The 20,414-nt window shown below is 52.4% G+C and overlaps 1 protein-coding gene across 5 annotated transcripts in view; it reads right to left on the reverse strand.

The window, feature by feature from the left end:
- Positions 1-20,414, reverse strand: part of RIPOR3 (RIPOR family member 3) — a 41,049-nt gene that overhangs the window by 3,453 nt on the left and 17,182 nt on the right. Inside the window, exons 2-17 of one of the 5 annotated variants that reach the window (XM_040080124.1) lie at positions 19,042-19,168; positions 15,110-15,256; positions 12,960-13,038; positions 12,577-12,600; positions 12,393-12,446; positions 11,627-11,776; positions 11,126-11,189; positions 10,711-10,754; positions 10,108-10,233; positions 9,076-9,221; positions 4,139-4,268; positions 3,230-3,796; positions 2,192-2,328; positions 1,807-1,939; positions 1,257-1,365; positions 24-188 (exon numbers count right to left, since the gene is read on the reverse strand). In XM_040080124.1, the coding sequence (XP_039936058.1) occupies positions 24-188; positions 1,257-1,365; positions 1,807-1,939; positions 2,192-2,328; positions 3,230-3,796; positions 4,139-4,268; positions 9,076-9,221; positions 10,108-10,233; positions 10,711-10,754; positions 11,126-11,189; positions 11,627-11,776; positions 12,393-12,446; positions 12,577-12,600; positions 12,960-13,038; positions 15,110-15,256; positions 19,042-19,142 (2,176 nt within the window). In that variant the 5' untranslated portion in view covers positions 19,143-19,168. Of the gene's footprint in view, positions 1-23; positions 189-1,256; positions 1,366-1,806; positions 1,940-2,191; positions 2,329-3,229; positions 3,797-4,138; positions 4,269-9,075; positions 9,222-10,107; positions 10,234-10,710; positions 10,755-11,125; positions 11,190-11,626; positions 11,777-12,392; positions 12,447-12,576; positions 12,601-12,959; positions 13,039-15,109; positions 15,257-15,597; positions 15,735-15,757; positions 15,867-15,928; positions 16,135-19,041; positions 19,169-20,414 lie in introns of those variants that run through there. The other 4 variants (XM_040080127.2, XM_040080125.1, XM_040080129.1 and 1 more) reach the window with 4 other exon arrangements.

A 20,414-nucleotide genomic window follows, 5' to 3' on the forward strand; every position in this document is an offset into this window, starting at 1 on the left:
GTGGCCTGGTGCTCCCGTGGTACCTGTCTCCAGGTGGCTGGGGTACTTCTCCTTCACTTTGAGCATCATTGTGTATTTCAGGGCGTGACGGAACCTTTCTGCTGAGGTCACCAAGATGCTGCTGCCAGGCTCTGCAAGGTCACTCCAGATTTTCAGATATTGCTTCTTCTTTTTAGTCTTCTGAATAACTGAAACCCAATGTTTTAAAAAGTCAGCGAGCTCTGGTGGATTTGGGATTTCACATGAGACACGAGGCAGCAGATGGCCTGTGTGGACATGGGGCAGCATTGGATTGAATTCGAGATGGTTTTGTTAAAAACAGGACGTTTTCTGCCCCAGTGTTCACACCTGCAAGCAATGATCTCCCCACGCCATCAGCAGCTCTTCTGCCTCTTATTGTTCCCTTCATCCCAGCACCCCAGTCAGCCCCAGAACCTTCTGGGGGTTTAAGTGGCTGCCCTTCTGTCAGCCAAGGAGCTGCCACTGCCAAGGGCTTTAGGGGTCGTGCCTCGTGTTCCTTGCCCGGGGCAGAGCTCGGGGCACTCTCAAACTCTTCACAGGAGCAGGTGCAGGTCCCTGTGGACACTTCATCCCTCATTTTACCTCCAGACACCGAGCTCCTGCATTTCTGACTCCCACCCTGTGCCAGCCCCTTTGCAGCCCTGCTCCAGGGAACCGTTTACTCTCACATCCTCCAGGATAAAACCCAGCAGCAGATGCTTCCAACTAAAATTTGCATTCTTGCTGCTGTATTTACCAAGATGAGAACAAAGCCTCCTAAGCCTCTAGTTGTGCTCTATCATTTTGTCATGTCCAACAGCCAATGGAAGAATTCAGTAGTGGGAAGACCTGAGGTAGAATTCTGTGCCCAGCAAACTGTCCTGGTGAGCAGGAGCAGAATTTGGGCTGTTGCTTACCAAGGAAAAGCACGGATATAAAAGAGGATTTTATTAAGGCTGCTCTGCTGCTCTTTGCAAACTCCACCATCCACAACGTCCCTGCTGAACACATACCCCAGTTCAGCTACTCTTTCTCTGAGACCAGCTTCCCCAATTTTATTCCTTCTGTGCAGAATTAAAAATGGACCAAAGAATGAGCCCTGTTTTTCCTAAGAATCCGGCTAAAAGAGCTGGATTAATGATGTCAGTGTTTGCAAGGAGTTTAGAGCGAAGCCCCAGGGTCTGGGGAGGCTCCAGCAGACAGCAGGGGTGCACCTCTCCCATCTCTGTGTGCCTTGCCCTGAGGCAGGTACTCACTCTTCTCTACAGACAGATCCAGGACATCCCCCAGGACTCGTGTCTGCTCTGACACTTCCTCCAAAATGCTCTCCTGGACCACCGGGGCTACATTCGGTGTCCTCAGCTTCTGAAATGCAACAGACATAACTCAGGGGCTGAAAAAAGGGCAGGATGAAGCTCCAGGTAAATGAGGATTTGTTTCTTAGAATCCAGCTTTTAAGACAAGTGAGAAAAGCCCGCTGCTCTCAGAAGCCCCTTGTCCATCTGCTCCCTGCTGTAGCAGTTTTTCATTCATTAAACATCACCCAAGCCAAGCCTGTGCATTTGCAGCCTGCTTTGGGCACAGAGGTATTTCCTAGAGCTTCAGCAAAAGCCAGAGGCTGAAAAGGGGCAGCAGAGTTATGTGTGCCACATTCTGTGCGGACACACGAGTACGCTGCATTCGTGCAGCCGATTTCCATGCTGAGTCTCTCTGCTGTTATAAAGCAAACAAAACCTATCAAATTCTCCTGTAATCAGGATCAACAATGACAGCCAGCGCTCTGGAAACCCCCAGGCTGCTCTGTACCTGCAGGAGACCTTTGCACAGCCTCAGGTGCGTTATCAACAGCGTGTCCAGGTTGTCATCCCCCGTGGTGACATCTTGTGCTTCTGGTCTCGTGTCACAGCTCAGGGACTGGAGCACGGTGCCGTTGCATGTGCTGGTGACATGAGGGGAAAAGAGAGTTAGAAGTCTCATCAGTAAACAGAATTGAATAGTCTCAACAGGGAGCTGTGAAAGAAACCGGGTGGCATTGAACAGAAAGAAGAATTTTCTTTAATTGCATTTATAACACCCTCTAAAGCCACGGGGAGACATTTCTGTGCTGGCTTTGACCCCAGAGCTGTGTCCCAGCCCAGAGTGGCTGCTGTGGGCCCCCTTCGGTGTCCCCTCGAGGTGCTGCAGCACACACCTGACACTGCCCGTCCTGATGCTCCCAAACAAGGACAGCTCGTCAGCACTGCAGTCAGCGTTCAGGAAATCAAAACTCTCCAGCACTGTCTCCACCATTAAACTCTCCATGGAGGAATGGTTGTGAAGTGGCTTTAGCTGTTGAAATGGAAGTAGAAATACTGTTATTTGTAGCTGGCCAGCCGTTTTGCGGTTGTTCCTTGCTTTAATAATAAATCACTTTGCTTTTCTGATTTAATTCTTAACACCTCAGGGGTGTCTGCTTTGGGTGCAGCACTCTGACCTCAAAATAGTGCTGCTAATTAAATTCATAGCCTGTTTCAATATTGTAATCTGTGTGGGTTCCCCTTTGTCTCCATGCCTGCTGAGGCTGGTGAGAGTGATGTTCTCTGCATCCTCTGTCACTCACAGAGTTTTCACTCACTCCCTGTCTCAGGGCTCCAAGCACCCAGGAGCTCCACCTCAGCGGAGGATTCCGTGGTGCCACTACACCCTTATCCCCCTGGGAAAGGCTGCTCTCAGGGCACTTGGTTTGGGTTTTAAGCTCCGCTTTTCCGGGGGTTTCACTGCAGCAGGAGCGGGGGCAGTTGTGTTATCGCCAGTCCCTAACCCGGGCTGGCTCCCTTCCCCTCCCAGCCCTGCTGCTCCTGTTCCAGACCCGCAGCCCGGCCGTGCGAGGGGAGGAGAGGAGAGGAGAGCAGCAGCCTGCAGCTCCGGGGCGCACAGGGGCTCTGCTGGGCTGCTGCGGCCACCACCGGGCTGGGAGAACAGCCATCATTCGGGGCCAGGCCAGAGGCTGAGGGGCAGACACAGAGCCGGGTTCTGCTCAGCCCGGAGCTCCTTCGCTGCCTCCATCCCTGTTCCTGGCTTCCTCCTCATCCCCGGCTCCTTCCCCATCCCCGGCTCCTTCCCCATCCCCGGCTCCTTCCCCATCCCCGCCTGACCTCTGCTGGCCAAAATCCCCAGCTGGGGACGAGCCTCGGCTCCGGGACGGACCGCCAGAGCCTCCCCAGCCCCCGGGAGGAGAGGGCAGCCCTACCTTCAGTTTATCCCTCAGAGAGGAGAGCTGGCACTCCAGTTTCTGCAGCTGGGCTCGCCCCTCGTGGCGGCCCTTCAGCAGGTTTAACACCTCCTGCAGGCTCCTGTCCATCGGCTTTGCGCGCCCCTCCGCAGCATTCCAGCTTTTCTGGCTGATGTTTTCCTGCTCTGCCAGGCGGCGATTCCGCGCCTGGCTCACGGAGTCTCTCCTGCCTTTGTGGCGGCTGGGAAAGCCCGAGGGGCTCGGGAGCCCATCCACGCACGGGGTCTTCTTCAGGATGTCCAGAGTGCTGTGAGCTGGGAGAGGACGCTGCGGCTCCTCGGCCCCGGACTCCTGGATAATCACCAGGGGCAGCATCCTGTGCTCCGGGGCCGGCGTTGCGCTCCGGGATTCCGCCCCTTTCTGATCCTCGGAGCTGAACGAGTCCCCCTCGCTGGTCTCCGCAGGGTTGTGGGGCTTGTTCCTCCCAGGGACATCGAAATCGCAGGCGGCCAAGTAGCTCAGGATGCTGGGGGGCCGGGCTTCCTCCGCCGCGTCCCCCGGGCTCTGCCTGTGCTGCAGGACAGACTGCGGAGGGACCCGGGCTGAGCCTGGGCACAGCTCCAGCCGCCCCCCGGGACAGGGACACCGCTTCCCGGCTCCCGGTTTGATCCCCACCACGCACCCGCACCCCGACCCTCCCAGCTGCCGAGCAGAGTCTCATCCAGAGTTTTTAAAGACGCTTTACAAAATCTAAACCGGGACTCAAAAGAATAGGGGCTAAAAGAAAAAAATTAGCAACCCCCCCAAATAAACTGCAAAGGCGCCAGAGCGATGTTTTCGCGTTCCTGAGTGCGCTCCTGCCCAGCCTGATCCAGCCCAAAAGCCGAGCCCCAAGCTGTGCCTGGCCTTTTGCCCTCCTGCACTCACCAGGTAATATCTCTCTCTGAAGCTGGGCGTGTTTGGGGGGGTCCAGTTGTACAACGAGCTCTTCCTGCTGCCCACAGAAAACTTGGCAGTGCTTCCAGGAGACAGAAACAGGTTCTCTGTGTCAAAGGGGCTGCAGCGGGAAACAAAAGCCCGAGCGTCAGTGAGAGCAGAGAGCACAGAGGTGTTCAGCTGCCGGTTGGATGTGAACAGGGATGTTCAGTCAGCAAAACACAGAACAAAACGAAATAGAAACGGCCCCTCCAGCCAGTGTCTGATTGCCCCCGCTGAGAGAGGCACAGGCAAGAGGGCTGTGGGTTTGACAGAGAATTCTCAACCCCTTTAGACAGAACCCTGTGCCAGAGCCCCTGGAAGAGGAGCCCCGAGGTCCCAAAGGCTGAAGCACTCTGTTCTGGCACCAGTGCTGGCCCAGGCCCTGGGCAGTGACACAGAGGAAGGAAATACAACACATGTAATGAAGGAGAGCTGCCAATTCCCCTCCTGCAGAGCACACACTACCTGGAAAAACCAATGGAAGCCCTCATTATCCTTCAGCTGTTAATAGACAGTTCCTTTGGCTGGCAGGGGAGGCCTGTGCAGCGCTGCTTGGCAGGTTCTGTGATCACACAGGCAGGGACGAGGCAGGGACGGCCCCAGAGGAGCTGGCTGTGCTCTGCACGGGCTCCTCAAGTGCTGCTCCAAAGACTTCCTAATTACCTGCCTCATCTCAGCCATTAGCTTCCCAACTTCTTTGCAAGGCACTCTAAGGAAAGTCTCCTGCACCATCCCCTGGGATGCAGCCCAGCTGACCAGCAGATGGAAAACACTTTTCAAGTTTAGCAAAGCAAGTTTGGTTTCTGTATGTGTTACTTTGCCTGCTGAGATGCCTTGTGGCACCAAAAGAAAGTTTGTTTTTCCACTTGAGTACTGGCATTTTGAAAAGAGTGGATTGTTTGCAACAAACCTGCAGCCTCAGTGATGGAACAGAATGACCAAAGAGCAGGATAAAATCAGCTGAATTCAGCTGCACATTGCAGGAGAGCCGAGTGCTAATGAGGACTGATCAACGGCAGGGAAATGGATTTCTGCTCTCTAGCAAAAGCTGAAAAGCAGAGTCCCAGCCCTCCCCGGCTTGCCCAGGGCCAGCTCCACAGAGCATCCTGCAGCAAGCGCTGTTCTTCCTGAGCACAGAAAAGGCTCTGGGAGCTGCCCCAGCCCAGGTTAATCTGCTGAAGGAGGCAGTGGCACCCAGCTGGGCTCCATCACAGCCCCACAGCAACCATCTGCACTGACTCGAGCAGAAAGAAATCCGGATTCTGACAGCAAGAGCCTTTTAGCCAAAGCCTGCTGCGTTTACTCATGAAAGCTACTCCTACCCATGGCATTCACAACAAAAATCACAGGGATCCATTCCTCAGATTTTTCATTTTTAGCTTTTGATACCGTGATGCAGAAATGCAAAATGACATTTGTCGGAAATGAACAAGAACAAATGAAGTCTGCTTTGCCCCTTTGACCATTCCTGAAAGCCTCCAGCGGAATGCAGCTCCTCAGCTGGCTGCAGACAGGCACGAGCTCCTGGTCCTGCAAGGAACGACAGAGAGCAGAGGGGGACAGCGAGAGCAGACTCTGCTCTGGAGCTTCTATCGCCTGTGGCTCTGAGCTCCTTGGCACCAGCCATCATCTCCCCCACATTTCTCCAGCAGACAAACGCCCACGCTGCGCCAGCTGCACGAATCCACCTCTCCTGGCACAGACAGGAGCCAGCAGGGGATATTCCAGGGAAAGGCAGAGGAACCAGGCCCATGGAATGGGCTTTCCCCAGACACAGGCTGCACTTGAGGCAATCCAGGGCCGGGATCTGTCACGCTGCAGACTTTGCAAGCAGACTATTGTCTTTAACTGTCACTGGCTTTTCCTCGGTTTGTTCGGTCACTTCCTGAAATCACTGCCATAAAACCTCTGCATAGGTAAAAACCGTGCAGGAACGTCATTGTTTAACCTTCAGCTGTGGAGCAAGAGCTTTGATGGGGTGGCTGTGGCTGAACCGGGTGGAATAGTGGCTCCACATTTCCTGTCCACATTTCCCAGCCAACATCCACATGCCTGCACAGGATTAGCCAGCAACAGCTTTTCAGGACTGAAAAACTCCATTAAAAAAAAAAAAAAAAAAAAAAAAAAAAAAAAAATCTAAAGTGACCCACAAGCCTGATCATCTGTGCTGTCCCCATTCTGTGCCCCAATCACTCCCCTCCTGTCCAGCCCCTCCATGGATTCAGTACCCCCAGAGAAGAAGTGTGGATAGAATTCCCTGCCTGAACCCCTCTGCTCAGCCTGTGAAGCCAGGCTTACATCAATACCCCCCAAAAAAGCCAATTCCCGTCAAGTGGACTGGACTCGCTGTTAATAATGAGATTTTCCTTTCCCCCCCTGAGCCCAGGGGGAAATGCCCATGGAATTTGGCAGGGGGTGGGTGTTGGTCCCACCCACCCTTTGCAGCCCCAGCAGTGTCCAGGCTGGCTGAGCAGCAGCTGAGAGCACAGGGCTGCCCCAGGGATCACTGCCTGCAGGAGGAACTGCCTCTGCCCCCGAGCCCGTGCCTGGAAGAGCAGGAATGGCACTGGGTGCATCCCAAAATAAAAGGCAGCCTTTCCTTTTCCCCTCTCCCTGCAGGTTCTGTCCTGGTGAGCCAGGCCAGCCCTGCTCACGGCAGTCACCGGAGTGGCTCTGGCTGGGGGCTGCCCTGGAAAGAGAATACAGCTCCCTCTTTATCCTGCCTGTGAGACACAGAACCCAGACTGCTGTTTAGGTTGGCAAAGAACCCAAAGCCTTTTGCCAAACTGGCCAACAAAGCCTCTCTGCAACGGCCCCAAGCTCATTCACACTCCTCATGGCACAATCTATAAAGGAGCTGAAGGCACTTTTGTTTGAGCCCAGAAGACCAGAGGCCCATTTAAAGAAAATATACATTTAGAAGCAGAGGAGAGAGAGCTACGCTTGGATTTCTCACAAAGCAGGTCTAGACTGAAAGCTTGCCTCTGAGGGAACTTCGGGTAAATCAGATGGATTTGTTTAGTTATTCTCAAATCAGAGGGAAAAGCAGCTGTTATTATGAGTGCTCTATCTCTGAAAGCAGAAAGACCCTGAGCTATCAGCACACAGCTCCTCTTTTCTGTAAACAGCCCCAGCAAACACTGCCAGCGAGCAGAGGCCAGCTCTGCACAAGAGCTCTGCAGGATCCACTTGGTGGGACCCCAGCACATCTCAGGAAACTTAAACACAGCAGAGACACGGAGCCGCAGCTCTCAGAGCCCAGGAATTCCAAAGGGGGATTAACTCCCAAAGAAAATGAGTCACCAGCAGCCCTGCTCCCAGCCCAGCTGCTGCCAGCTCCGAGGGCTGTGTCCCAAATCCCAAATCCCAGGGACGTGCTCCTCCTGCCAGCCCAAAGCTGCACTCCGGGCTGGAGAGCAGCAGCACCGGGATGGGGTTGGCTGGAAAGTTTTGCCCCAAATACAATTTGCTGTGGAGATTCAGGTTCTGAGGAGCTGTGCAAGAGCCCAGCAGTGGAGGGGGTTTCCTCAGTCCTTTTGTAAGAGCAGCTCACGCGCAGGATTTAATTGTGAAGTTGCTGACAGTGAGGACAGGAAGGGAGGAGAGCCAACAGCGTGAAAGGAGGACTCTGACTCTGTCAGTGCCACTGCTGCAGACAGAGGAGAGGGCAGAGGTGATTTCTGCCACACAGCAAAGCCCACATACTGTGGCCACTGTCAGATCTCGGGAGGAAAAGCACCGTAAGCAGGGGCAGGCAAAGCTCTGCCGGGGTGAGTTTATTTCTGACTGACTCCAAGCAACCTGGGGCTGGGACACATTTTTCAGCCCAGCTGCAGGTACGAGTGTCCAGAACCACAGCACACCCAGGGGACACTCAGAACACGGCATCAGTAACGCTTTTCCTTCCCCAGCCCAGCAATGGAACCAGAGCTGCTTCTGATTTTCCTGGTGAGAGCCTGCACGGGTCACTGGGGCCCTTCAGGGAGCTCCTGGCACCCAGGGGAGCTCGGAGGGCTGGGGAGAGCCCAGGCAGGGGGACCTGTGCTGTGTCCCCTGCTCCACTGGGCACCTCACTGAGGGGCTTGAAAAGAGCTTGAGAAGCCTTGATTTACTGCAGGTGGATCTGTGTGCGTGAGACAAGGGTGCCATAAAGCAGAAACACCAGAACTACCCCAAAAGCCTGTGCTGGTGAGTCTGGAAGGAGGGAGAAGTGCCAGGGCACCATCCACAAGAGAGAGAATTTCCTTTTAATAACAGCAGTAGAGTCCACTACAAAAATCAAATCACAGGTTTAAAATATGAAGCAATTGAACAGATCACAGGCACCACGGGTGACAACACTCAGCTGTTTAAAAGCACATCTGTGAGCTGGAGTGCACAAACAGCCCTGCACCCATCTCTGCTCGCAGTGCACAAGGGTGCCAAGCTTTGGGAAAGCTGCTTTTTAACAGAGCATCTCCCGGTGACAATGACTGCCCTAAAACTTCCGCTAGTGTCGTTTTTCCCTTGTGTCCAGAAGCTGCTACTTTCAGTTTCACTTCACCACCTTTAAGACATTTTTCGTGCTCTGTAGACGCACAGACATTGCTCAGAGGTGCACTGAACGCTCACTGGGAGGAGCAGAGCTCCTCAGGCCACTGCTGAGGTGCCGTGGCCGTGGTGACACCAAAGGAGGAGCTGAAAGGTCACAGGAGCAGCTTCTGTCCCATCCCCTGCCTGCTCCCAGCCCCGGGCGCTGCCCAGGGAGGGAGCGTGGGGCTGTGCTCTGCCCTGCACCTGCTCTCGGACACAAAGAGGACCACGATGTTGGGAGCAGCCCAGGGACACCCTTGGGAGCCCTGAGTTGTTCCCAGGGTTTCCTGGCTGCTGTTTGAGGCTGTACTCACTTCCAGAGGACCTCCAGGCGCAGCTTGATGGTGCCCAGCTCCGTTATGTCCACGAGGATGGCCTGGGGCTTGGTGGTGAAGAAGCTGATGCTGTCACACGTCACCACCCCCACCAGGATGGTGGCCAGGCCTCGCAGCTCTGTCACCTGCAGAGACACAAACACCCCCAGACCCCTCAGCAGCGGATCCCAAAGCACCTGCACGGGGAGGAGAAAAGATCTGCTCTCAGCAAACCCAACCCGACACAGCTCTGCTCCCCCAGGAGCACCTGGCACGAGGCTGTCACACAGCTCCAGGGGCTGGGGACACACACGGCCCTGCATTTCCTTCTTTTAACCCGTGCCTGGGCTGGCAAAGGTTATTGAGCACTGAGCAGGGAGGGCTCAGGTGGGGAGGAATTCCTCAGGGGCTCCCATCAGCTGACAAAAAGAGTGAAGCTCTCCTCACACGGAGTGACACGAGGTTCTACAACAGCTAGGGTAAATCAGGGATCTGAATTAGCTTCTCACCTGCCCCTCATCGTGCAGTGAAAGTGAAAAACCATCCCACAAAAACCCATTGCAAAGGAGAGGTGCCAGAGAGTGCCTCCTGAGTCAGGCAGCTCCTGCTGCCAGCGCAGGGCAGGGCAGGGATCTCCTACAGGGATCCCTGTGCTCCAGCAGAGAGCAGTCCTGCAGGTGCACCCACAGGGGGACAAGAATAACATCCACACGCACACCTGTGTCTCCACACCCAGGCTGTGCCCTAGAAATTCCCAGATATTGATCTAGGACTTCTTAAAAAACACCCTAAACGCAGCCACATACCCCAGCACATGGGAAAGCCGATGCCCTAATGCAGTTACCAGTGCCAGGAGCACAGGAAAATGAGGAGCAATGTCCCTTCCCCAGGCACAACACAGATTAACTGCCATTTTTTACATAGTTAGATAAAGAAAACTATTTCAGAATTTTGAGGAGCCCGTGTAGCTTCTCAAAAGTAGCAGAAGACCTGTTAGCCCACTGCTTCCAATCCAACCACTGGACACCACACCTTGATTTCAAACTTCTCGTGCAGGTTGGGGATGAAAATCTTCTCTTCCTCATCCCACGTTTGGCTGTCATCAGTCTCAATTTTGCCTTTCAGCCTCCACTTCTGGCGGCCCAGTCGCACGAACACCTGGAGACCAGGAGGAAAAGAGGATGTGGGGCCAGCACGTCCCAGATTCTCCTCTTCAGTCCCACGGAAATTCCTCAGAACTTCTCTTCCCAGTTGCACAGGAGCAAAGCCATTCCCTTGGACACTGGGGGCCTGGGTCAGCAGGTTTTAACCCTGAGGTCAGCACCCAAGGGCGCTGGAGAGGAGCCCAGAGCACACTGCTGTGCAGCTGGGGCGGTGCTGGGGCACCCTGGAGCTCAGTGGGGAGGTGAGGACAGGGGGGCACCGAGTGCACTCACACCCTGCCAGGGGCAGCCTCCAGGAACCACCCACTGCTGCTTGAGTCCAGGGCAGCTCTGAAGGCAAACCCTGGAGGATGGGCAACCACTGGCACCCTCCCAGAACCCCCCAATGCCACCCACCCGGCTCTCCTCCCACCCCGCCCTCTCACTGCAGGGAAAGGAAGCACAAAAGGCACAAATCAGTGGCGTACTGCACCTCATACTGGTCCCCTGGGCAGAGACGAGCAAAGCCCACCAGCCCTGAAAAGAGAAGGAAAAGTTCCAATGTTTGTAGAGCTTCACAGAGCCCCCAGCACCTCAGCCTGCAATAAACCCAGTGACTCTGGGGAACACTCCCCCTCGTCCTCAGTCTGTGCAGGAGCTGCACCACCAGCCCAGAGCACCCTTAAAAGCCGACATTTAACTGAGCTGAAAAAAAAGGAAGCTTGTCAGCTTTGTATTCAAATCTAAAATACCACGGCAGGTCTGTTTTACAGCGCTGGGGCAAAAACCAGAATTCTGTCCAAGGTCCCACTGGTAACTGGATCAGATTGTTACCCAGAAACCCCAAATCCATGAATCAGTGAAACCCCAAATCCATGAGTCTTGGAGGAAAGGAGAAAGGGACCCACCTTTCATCTTCACATGAAACTCTCCCAAGTGCACCTCCAGAGCCCCCTCTATAAAGCACATGTCCTGGAAGAAAGGCTGCACGGTCACCAGCACTGCAGAGGAGCTGCTTCCCCACTCATGCTACTTTTAAAGGACTTCATTTCTTTTACTTTATTTTTAAAGGACACACAAACATTTTCACCAGTAAAGGCAGGTAAATAATATGAATGGATTCTGTAAAACAGAAAATCTTCCACAGAAGAGTGGAACTCCTTGAGCTCCTCACTGTCAGTCACCTTCCATTACAGGTTTTGTACAGACAGCACAGCTCATTCCTTCAGTTCCCATCCCACACTTCCAGTGGAAGTCATAAGAGACCCCAGCCCTAAGGATTTTCAATGTACCTGTATTATATCCACGCACGTTAAGTTTTTAACCCACACATTAAAAAACAGGCAGCAGCAGAACATTTTTGTGAAGGGACAGGCAGGTCCTGGTGAGGGGTGTGAAGGATTTCCTACCTCAGTGCACTCCTGGACGTTCTTGTAGAGCTCCACCAGGCTCTCCCTGGAGGCTTTGGTGGAAGGGGACAGGGAGAAGGCTTGTTTCATGTTGGTGGCCCCATCCCGCAGCCTGCACTGGATGCAGTAAGCTTCATAGAGCTCTTCTACCTTTGGAACACGGGAAAGGAGGAACTGGAATTGCCCTGGCATAGGTCAGGAGTTTGGGAAAGGAACAGCAGCAGAGTTTCCTGGCCAAAACCCCAACAACCAACCCCAAATCCCTCTGTCAGAGCGCTGCACTTCGCATCCCCTGCTTTTTTCAGGAACACAACCAGCTCTGCTTCCAGAGCAGAGCACAAGGAGCAGAGTCCCACTGTGCTCACAAGAACTGCGGGGCAGGAAAGCAATTCCCCAGGCCAGACTGAAATCCCTGCAGGCTGGCTGTGCCCTTGGGAGCCCTGGCAGGCAGCAGACACACATCTGCCCCTGTGGCCCCTCCTGGGAGCTGGAGAGAACGCCTCAGGCTCCCCAGGGCAGCATTTTCTGAATAAACTGGCAGAAAATGCAAACTGAACTCACAGGAAAGCTCAGGTTGGGTCGTGCCCAACATTTGGCCTGAATAGAACCATTCAGGAAAAGAAATAAATAAAAATCCCCTCCTGCAAAAAGCTTTCAGCAAGTCCCCAGCATTCTGCCCTTCAGATGAATTACAATCAGTGTTCTCCACGTGGGCAGATCACTTACAGCAGTGTGAGCTTCCAGGTACCAGGCAGGAACCCCTCACCTTGCTAATGTGAAACTCCAATTTCCTGATGTATCTCTCCACAGAGCGGATTTGCTTTTCAGGAGGGCGGAGACAGAGAGAGGGATGTAAGAAATTATTTCCCAAATGTGCCATTAGGTAACACAGCAGCCAGAAAATCTCCCATTTTCCTCTCCTTGCAGCACCCCATCCCCAAGAGCCTTACCTTGTCCAGGTCATAGTAGAAAGCCTGAAAGAGAAATGGCACAGGCTGAGGAGGAGAGCACCTGGGTTTGTACCATTGATCCTTTCACAGGTACTGCTAGACTCACTGGGAACATCCTCATTTACACTAATTGATGTTACAGACACAGGGAGATCCAGCCCAGTAAAGAAACAACCCGAAGAGCACTGCTGGGTTTTGAAAATGAGAAATTTCAAGTTAAATTCTCACATCTGGGGCTTCCTTGCTTGGGAAATCCCTGATTGTGCAGCTTTGCTGGATCCCACCCCAATGTTTTTACTGGAGAGCCCCTGGGAGTCCCAGGTGGGAGAAAGGACGTCATTTTGTGATTTTTATTGAAGTATTTAACACAGAAAACACCTTACCAATCTAGAGTTCCTTTTTGTATCCTTGTGCCGACCAGAGAGATAATCCAGCTCAGCCTGATGTGCTTCCAGGTACTCACTGGAGAGAAGGAAAGGCCACGTTAGATCCTCCTGCTGCACTCAGCAGGGATTCTTTGGGGGAGGTTTTAGATCCTGCACTCAGCAGAGATTCTTTGGGGAGGTTTTAGATCCTGCACTCAGCAGAGATTCTTTGGGGAGGTTTTAGATCCTGCACTCAGCAGAGATTCTTTGGGGAGGTTTTAGATCCTGCACTCAGCAGGGATTCTTTGGGGAGGTGTCTTCTGCAGAATGTTACAAGCAGTGGAGGAGAATCTCGAGTTCTAACACACATACATCACAGATGTCCCTCTCAGATTTCTCTAACTGGTCCTAGCTGAGCCTTTCCTGGAAGGCAGCAGAATGCTTCCTTTGCTGGGGAAGTCTCTGCTTGCAGGGGTGAGGAGGAAGAACTCCACACCCAGCTCCACCTCAGAGCCAGAGACTTGGCCATGCAACACCTGCCCCGGAGCAGCTCCCCGAGCCTGCACAGCCGAGGTGGGGCAGAAGCTGCTCGGGCTCTGAGCAAACAGAGCTGAAAACCGTGTCAAGGCCATTCCCTAATGCAACTGTTCCTTGTTCCAGGATGAGAGCTGTTTTGCAAGGTGTGAAGCTCTTGGTGCCAGCTGGCTTCTCCAGGGCTGCTTGCACGCATGGGCTGTGCCTTGGGACTTTCCACAGGGCCTAAAACCTTCTCAGCTGAGACTCTTCCAGCTTTGCTTTTCATACCGAGCAGACTTAGGTCACTTTTTCCTCTCGTGTTTAAAAGGGAGCCCGAATCACCTGGTAAACACTACATTGTGAGACACAGTCTCCCAGCAGTCAAAACCCCTTCATTTCAGACAGCTACACCTCCTCACATTTGCTTTGATGCACTTCATTTTCTCGCTGTTCCAAAACCTGGTCCCCCCAGGTCTGCAGCACTCTGCTCCCCACACCTGCCCCGTCACAGCTCGGTGCAGGGGCAGCCAAGGCTGGAGGCAGAAGAGCGTTCACTCACCCACCAGAAAAGCTGCACCACTTTTAGCTATAAGTATGTCAGAGTTACCATCTTGAAGGAATGGCAGCCAGATGGTTAACAGAATAAAGAGTTATTTTCTACAGCTATAAAGAAGCAAGCACGTAAAATATGTTCTGTACCAGAAACTCAAGTCACTCCAGCACCAAGTGGATTTGGTCTGCATTTACTTAAAATTTGGCCTTTGCATTGCTATTTGATGCCGTTGTTTTCTGTAGGTTACCTCAGTCAATTAGTCAGCCCCTCACTCTTGGCAGGAGGTTCCTCATGTGGCACCCGCTGCAAGACCGGGAACAAACTCTGAGCCGCTTTATGGCTTCTCCTCCCTGAGCTCAGATAAAGTCTCAGCTCTGCAAAAACATTTGGTTTCCCTGTTCTTTTTTAAACCTAAATCCTCTAATAAGACATTGGTGGATATTCTTAGGGCTAAGGCTTCATGGTCTTTTATTGGATGAAAAACATGACACATCTGACTTTATAAAGTGCTACTACAGTGCATTGGATGTCCTTTGCTAAAGGAAACAAACTGACCAAAATGAATGCAGTAGCAAAACGTGGGGGACAGCAGTAACTCACTGCAGGGGCTGTTAGGAGGGGGGCAGCAGGAGCTGCAGGGTTTGCAAATCCAGGGAAAGGTATTTTATCTTCTGATAGCAGCTGCGGGGTGTAAATGAAGTTCCCTTGATAACAGCCCCAGAACGTTCTGGGAAATCAAAAAGCTGAAGTTTTCAGGTGAACCTGCTTAGACCTCTGCCTTACAAGACACCCAGAGGTCACAGAGGAATTTTGAACTTGAGAGTTTAATTCTATTAAGAGAGGCTGCCCCATCCCCACGCTGAGCACCCAGGGGATGGACACTGCTCACTGCCCCTTCTCCACTGGAACAAAGCAGGGACAAACAGAGGCAGCAGAGCCCCTCTCAAGCAGGCTGAGCGTGAGTGAAAGTCCTTTTACAAGGTGCCAGGTCTGGGGTCACCACACACATCCAGAGGTGCCCGACGGACACAGAGCACAGCAACACACAGACCTCAGCAGCACGACCAGGTAAGGCAAGGAATATTGAAAAAGTCCTTACTTAAGTCCTTTCTTCAAAGCTTCAAATATTTTCTTCACCTGCAGCGGCTTTGGATCCCAGATGAGTGCCCCCTTCTGCAGGGAACTGTAGGCCTTGGGGGGCTTCAGCGACATCCTTGACCTCACTGAGCTCCGGCTGAGGGACTTGCTGTAGGGAGGAAAGAGAGCTTCAGGAAAGGTGCAAAGCCTTGGGAGAGCAGGATGCCAGAGGCACAGCCCTTGAGGGCACAGCCCCAGCCAGTCCCATGGACAGTGACTCAAAACCACCCAGGTTTTGGGCAGTAGCTGAAGCTCCTCAGCGCTGGCTCCCAGCGGGGCAGGGCAGCTGCCTGAGCCTGGGCACAGCCCCCAAAGGGAGCCCTGCAGGGCCAGGGCAGTGCCCCTGACCCCCCTGCAACCCAGGCAGCAAACCTCTGCCTGCCCCAGGTCGCAGTGGCAAAGCTCACCCCAAGAGCCTTTGGAAACTGCTCTTCCCCTGCCTGCACTCGCCTTCCACTCAAACCCTGGCTCAGAGTTCAAAACTGCCAGACTGGACACAAGATGTAATTACCAAGGGGGGTTTTTCAGCATCTAACACCTCAGTTAATTACTTTTAAAAGCAACTGCAAAATCGAATGTCCCCCACACAAAATGTTTTGTGCCAACCTACAGAGTTAGAGCACCCTGAACCACGGGTTAGAGACACCTTCAATGCAGAAAATGGGCTCTCTGCAAGGAATTCCTGCCTGGCTTACGTCTCTCCATATCCTCCCCTCAGTCTTGGCTATTTTTGTATAGGTTTGTTCATTACCCCATAAGTAAAACTCCAAAATAACTTTACCTAGAGCAGTTTCCCATCTCCCAAAGCGAGCCAAAGCAGCCAGTTGCTGTCTGAAAAGCTTTCTACCTTCCCCACAATTTCCACCCTAAATTCTGCTCACCTGGGGAAGTGATGAGCTCCACCAGGCTCAGCAGTCACCCCTGGCTGCTTTCAGTTCCAGCCTTGTGACTGAGGCCTAAGGAGATTATTGTGCTGGGTGATTAAAGCCAGGCCCAACACACCTGAGAGCTGTCCCTACTTTTATTAGGGAAGCCTTATTTTAATTATTCTTGTCCTAAATTTCCACTTAACTCCAGTTTTTAACATCTGTTCTGCAAAGAAATCTGATAAACTAGGTGCTCCCAAACATTGCTGGACACTTAATTTCTTCACATCACTGATTATCTTGGTTTTTTATGATGTTTTAATGGAAGGTGTTAATTAACCAAACCATTTGGAGCTCAGGTTACCTACAACAAGGAACATGCCTGTTAAATTAGAACCTTGTATTAGTATTACTTTTCTTTATTACGATAGTGCATCTTTGGGCATTCCATGCAAAGGGAGAGAATTCCAACAGGAATGACACTGGAAGGGACAGTCTGAGCAATCAGCGCAGTGGAAAGAGCCTCCCAAAGCGCTCATTGCTTAAAATTCTTTCATGCTAAGGAGAAATAGCATCTAATTCCAAGCTCTAGAGTACTCTAATTAGCAAGATACCAAATAGAAGAGGCAAGATAATTCTGTTTTGAAATTAAAAGCCCAAATTACTCCTGGGCTCCGTTTCATTTTGGAATTTACCTTTTCAGGTTTTTGGAGTGCAGATCCTAAATTCTGGAGATGCCTCTCCTCGTGCAGCATCTCGGTGCTGCACACAGAGGGGCTGGGATTTCCCACTCCCCCTTCTCCTCAGCATCTCCCACGGGCTGCTGCAGCCCAGCTGAGCACATTGGATGTTACAAATCCCATTTCCACACAGAAGTGAAGTAGCTGACTCGGTCTGGAGGGCCAGTAGCTAAAAGCTGGATGTTCTCATGCTGCTTTCCCTTGTGAACCCGGCAATTTAAGGATCAGATTTCCCACTTTACAGATAACAGCAATAACATTTACTTCCTGTGGAGACCATGGTGGGGCAATACGAAATCGTGTCCCACTGGGAGACCCAGGGGGAAGCTGCTAAAGAAAAGCAAAAGCACATTTAGCGAGTGCTGAGGAATGTCCATGTGGGCCTGATTTGTGTGTCGTCCTTGGACAGACCTCGCACAGGGCCCTGCCAGCTCCTGCTGAGTTTTGCAACAGCGCCTGAGGGAGAGAGAACTTAGGAAAGGATGATTAAAAGGATTCTTGTCCACGCCAGGGCAGGCTCTCATGTTCACTGGGCTGTGACTGTGTGTCTAGGACAGAAATCCTCCTTGCTGCGGCGATGCCTGAACGAAACCGTCCAAACACTCAAATAATGGAACGCAACATCACAGAAGTGCGTGAAGAGAAGCACTTGGTCAGGAAAGCTAGCAGTAGGAGGATAACCCTGAGGGATATGGGAATTATTGTGCCTGGAGCACGGGGACCCTGCTGGACTGCGCCTGTTGGAGGAGCAGCTGCTCCCCACTGCTCCTGGTGATCCTTTTCCTGCTGGAACTCCCACTCTGGACTGCAGCTCCAGCTCTGTGCAGTCTGACAGAGCTTTTCTCCAGACCTGAGCAGTTGCTGTGATTTTAGATATCTGATCTTTGCCAGGGGTAACACTGATTTCCACCTTCACCAACAAATTCATTGATTCAAGTTGAAGGCTCCTCAGGTGCATCACAATCATACATTTCATTTTTGGCTCATACTTCCGTGTTTAACCAAAAGTTTAATTCAGTCATCTGGTTCTTTGAAAAGATTTTTCCTTACATGAGTCAGGTATTTTGCTGATACACAACAGGATATTTTTGAGTACAATATTCCTGGGCTACACTTCCCATACTCCTGCATAGTGCTGCTGAATGATTCACTTCGTTATTGCTCCTGCATGCGCCGGCAGCCAGAGGCTGTTTTAATTCTCCATTTTTAGGTCATGTCTTCTAAAAGCGCTCGAGATTCACGGGGATTTGCAGGGATTGCTGAATTCAGGAAAAGCACAGGATGTTTAGTGGGAAAGCTGCAGTTACTCCCCGGAGCAGTGCTGCCCAGTGAGATCTGGGAAGCAAACTGGGAGCACCAGTGTGGGATGGTCCAGCAGCTGCTGTGGCCGAATGCTGGGAGCAGGGAACTGGCGGGGATTGATCCCTCCCTGCCCCTGCTGGGGCACTGCCAGGGCACTGCCAGGGCACTGCCAGGACACTGCCAGGACACTGCCAGGACACTGCCAGGGCACTGCCCTTCCTCCACGTGCTGCTGCTCTGCCCCAGCAGCTCCGGGAGGATTTGACTCGGGCTCGGTCCCAGATTTTGCCGGGATTCTCTGAGAACGTCCCCAGGAGATCTGGGGCTCCCGTGGCTGTTCCAAAGGCTCAGTCAGACCTCAGCAGGAACCCTTTGGCTTGGCAGCAGGAAGGGCTGCAGCCTGCTGGAATTCTGGAAACTGAGAATTCCAGAGTTTCTGTGCTGCCAGGCTCTGACCCCAGGCAAACACTGCACTGACCTGAGTCCGTGGAACAGCTCCCAAAATTGAGTGACAGCACTGGGATTGTGGGTGTGGGGTTTGGATAGAAGTGTGTGACAGCACAGGGTGCAGAACTCAGAGTTTAAGGGTTCAGTATATGCTAATATATATAAGGCAAGATGGAGGCTTTAGGGTGTTGGATGAGTTCTTCATCTTCACCTTCTTCTTCATGGATTTGGGTGGTGTTTTGTAATCGGGTAAAGAAATCTGCATTGAGGGCCACAGGTGGTTGGTTATTGGGTTAAAAGTATAAGCAGTATAGGTGTCATCTCATAATTGGACAGTTTGTGCTTAAAAGACCTTGGAAAGAGCTCGAGACAGCTCCGTTTTCCACCTTGTTAGCAGAACTCACAACTCGTGAGACTGTGCTACAGAGAAGAATTAATAAACACCGAGTCTGAACACAAGAACTCTGTCTGCCGTGCTTTAACCCCGGCTCTAACACGAAGAAAAGAAGATAAACCCGCGCCCATTCTGGTGTCACTTACGCCAGTTTCCTGCTCTGCACAGTGCTGAAGCCCGTGAAGGAGCAGCTCCTGCTGATGCCACCCCCGTCCCCAGGGGACACGAAGGTGAGCTTCACAGACATGGCTCCCAGGCAGAGCCCGCTGGCTCCTGCAACAAAACACAGCGACAGTGAGCCCAAACCTCCCTGGCAGCTCTGGCGCTGCTGCAAGCGGGGAGCTGCGGGGAAGTGGAAAGTCAAAACAACACACAGCAGAATAAATTGGGAAAAAAGGCTTGTCTGCAATTCGTGTTTCCTGTGTTGTCATCCCCGGTACCATTAATAAGGGACTGCACAGCCTGAAATGAAATCTCTCATGCCCTCTTCGATTTCTGATTGATTTTACAAACTCACTATGCAAAAGCCAGAATAGCCTCAGTTCAGAGGCTCTCTACGTTTCTGACTTTTAAAAAACCCTGTAATTGTCCCAGCGCTCCAGCAGTGCAGGCCAGCCCGTGCATTTCCAAGCCAGTGTGGATGCCAGAACAAGGCTGGAGCTCCAGACTCAGTCGGGTCCAAGGAGCAGCTCCTTGCATCTGTGCAGAGCCACGCTGCACTCAGGGGTAGAATTGGCTGTGTGGTGCTTAAGCCCAAGGCAGAAGTCTGGTTTCAACAGTAAATTTCAGGTTCATGCTCCTCTTCTGGCAGGGTTTCTCTTGGATTGCTCTCTTGTTTTCCATCAGTCAAACTCTTTTGCTTTTTTGGAGAACTGTGTTCTCTGCCATATGTCTATAGAATCCAAGCCCCAATATAAGTAACAGACATATCCCTCAAAGCAGCTGTAGAAAATCACTCAGACAGTTCATATACAGAAAAATTCCCTTCCCTTCTCTCTCAAGCTGGTGTAATGTAAACACCACAAGTGAGTAAATCTGGGTATAACCAAAAGCCGGAGGATGTGTTTGGAGGGAGAAGTACAAACTGCAACGCAGAAGTTTGTCCCACATTATGGAATGTGCTCTGAAGAACACCCTGAATCCATCAGAGGGGATGCTGGAGAGGAACTCTGCGCTCAGCCCTGTGCCTGACACGATCCCTTCAGCACGGCCACCATCAGTCAGAGCACGAGCCCAGAACTGTCAGCGTGAGGCTCCTTCCTGGCTCTGCCGCTCACTTGGAGAGCAGCTCCTCCCTGCCGTAAGGGCTGCCTGCACAGGACTGAGCGCTGCAATCCCTCCCAGGGGGAAGGGGATTTCAGAGTGTTTTGCTGATTCTGAGCTGATCTGTGAGTACAGGGGATTACTGCCAGGCACCACGCTCTGGGTGCCATCACCCACCAAAGCAGGAGCAGAAGCTGTCCTGGATCTCCAGGAGCAGAGATCCTGCCTGCTCAGGAGCCTCTCAGTATTCCCTGGG

This window comes from Hirundo rustica, chromosome 16 (genome assembly GCF_015227805.2).
Source record: "Hirundo rustica isolate bHirRus1 chromosome 16, bHirRus1.pri.v3, whole genome shotgun sequence".
In the NCBI taxonomy this organism is placed as follows: domain Eukaryota; kingdom Metazoa; phylum Chordata; class Aves; order Passeriformes; family Hirundinidae; genus Hirundo; species Hirundo rustica.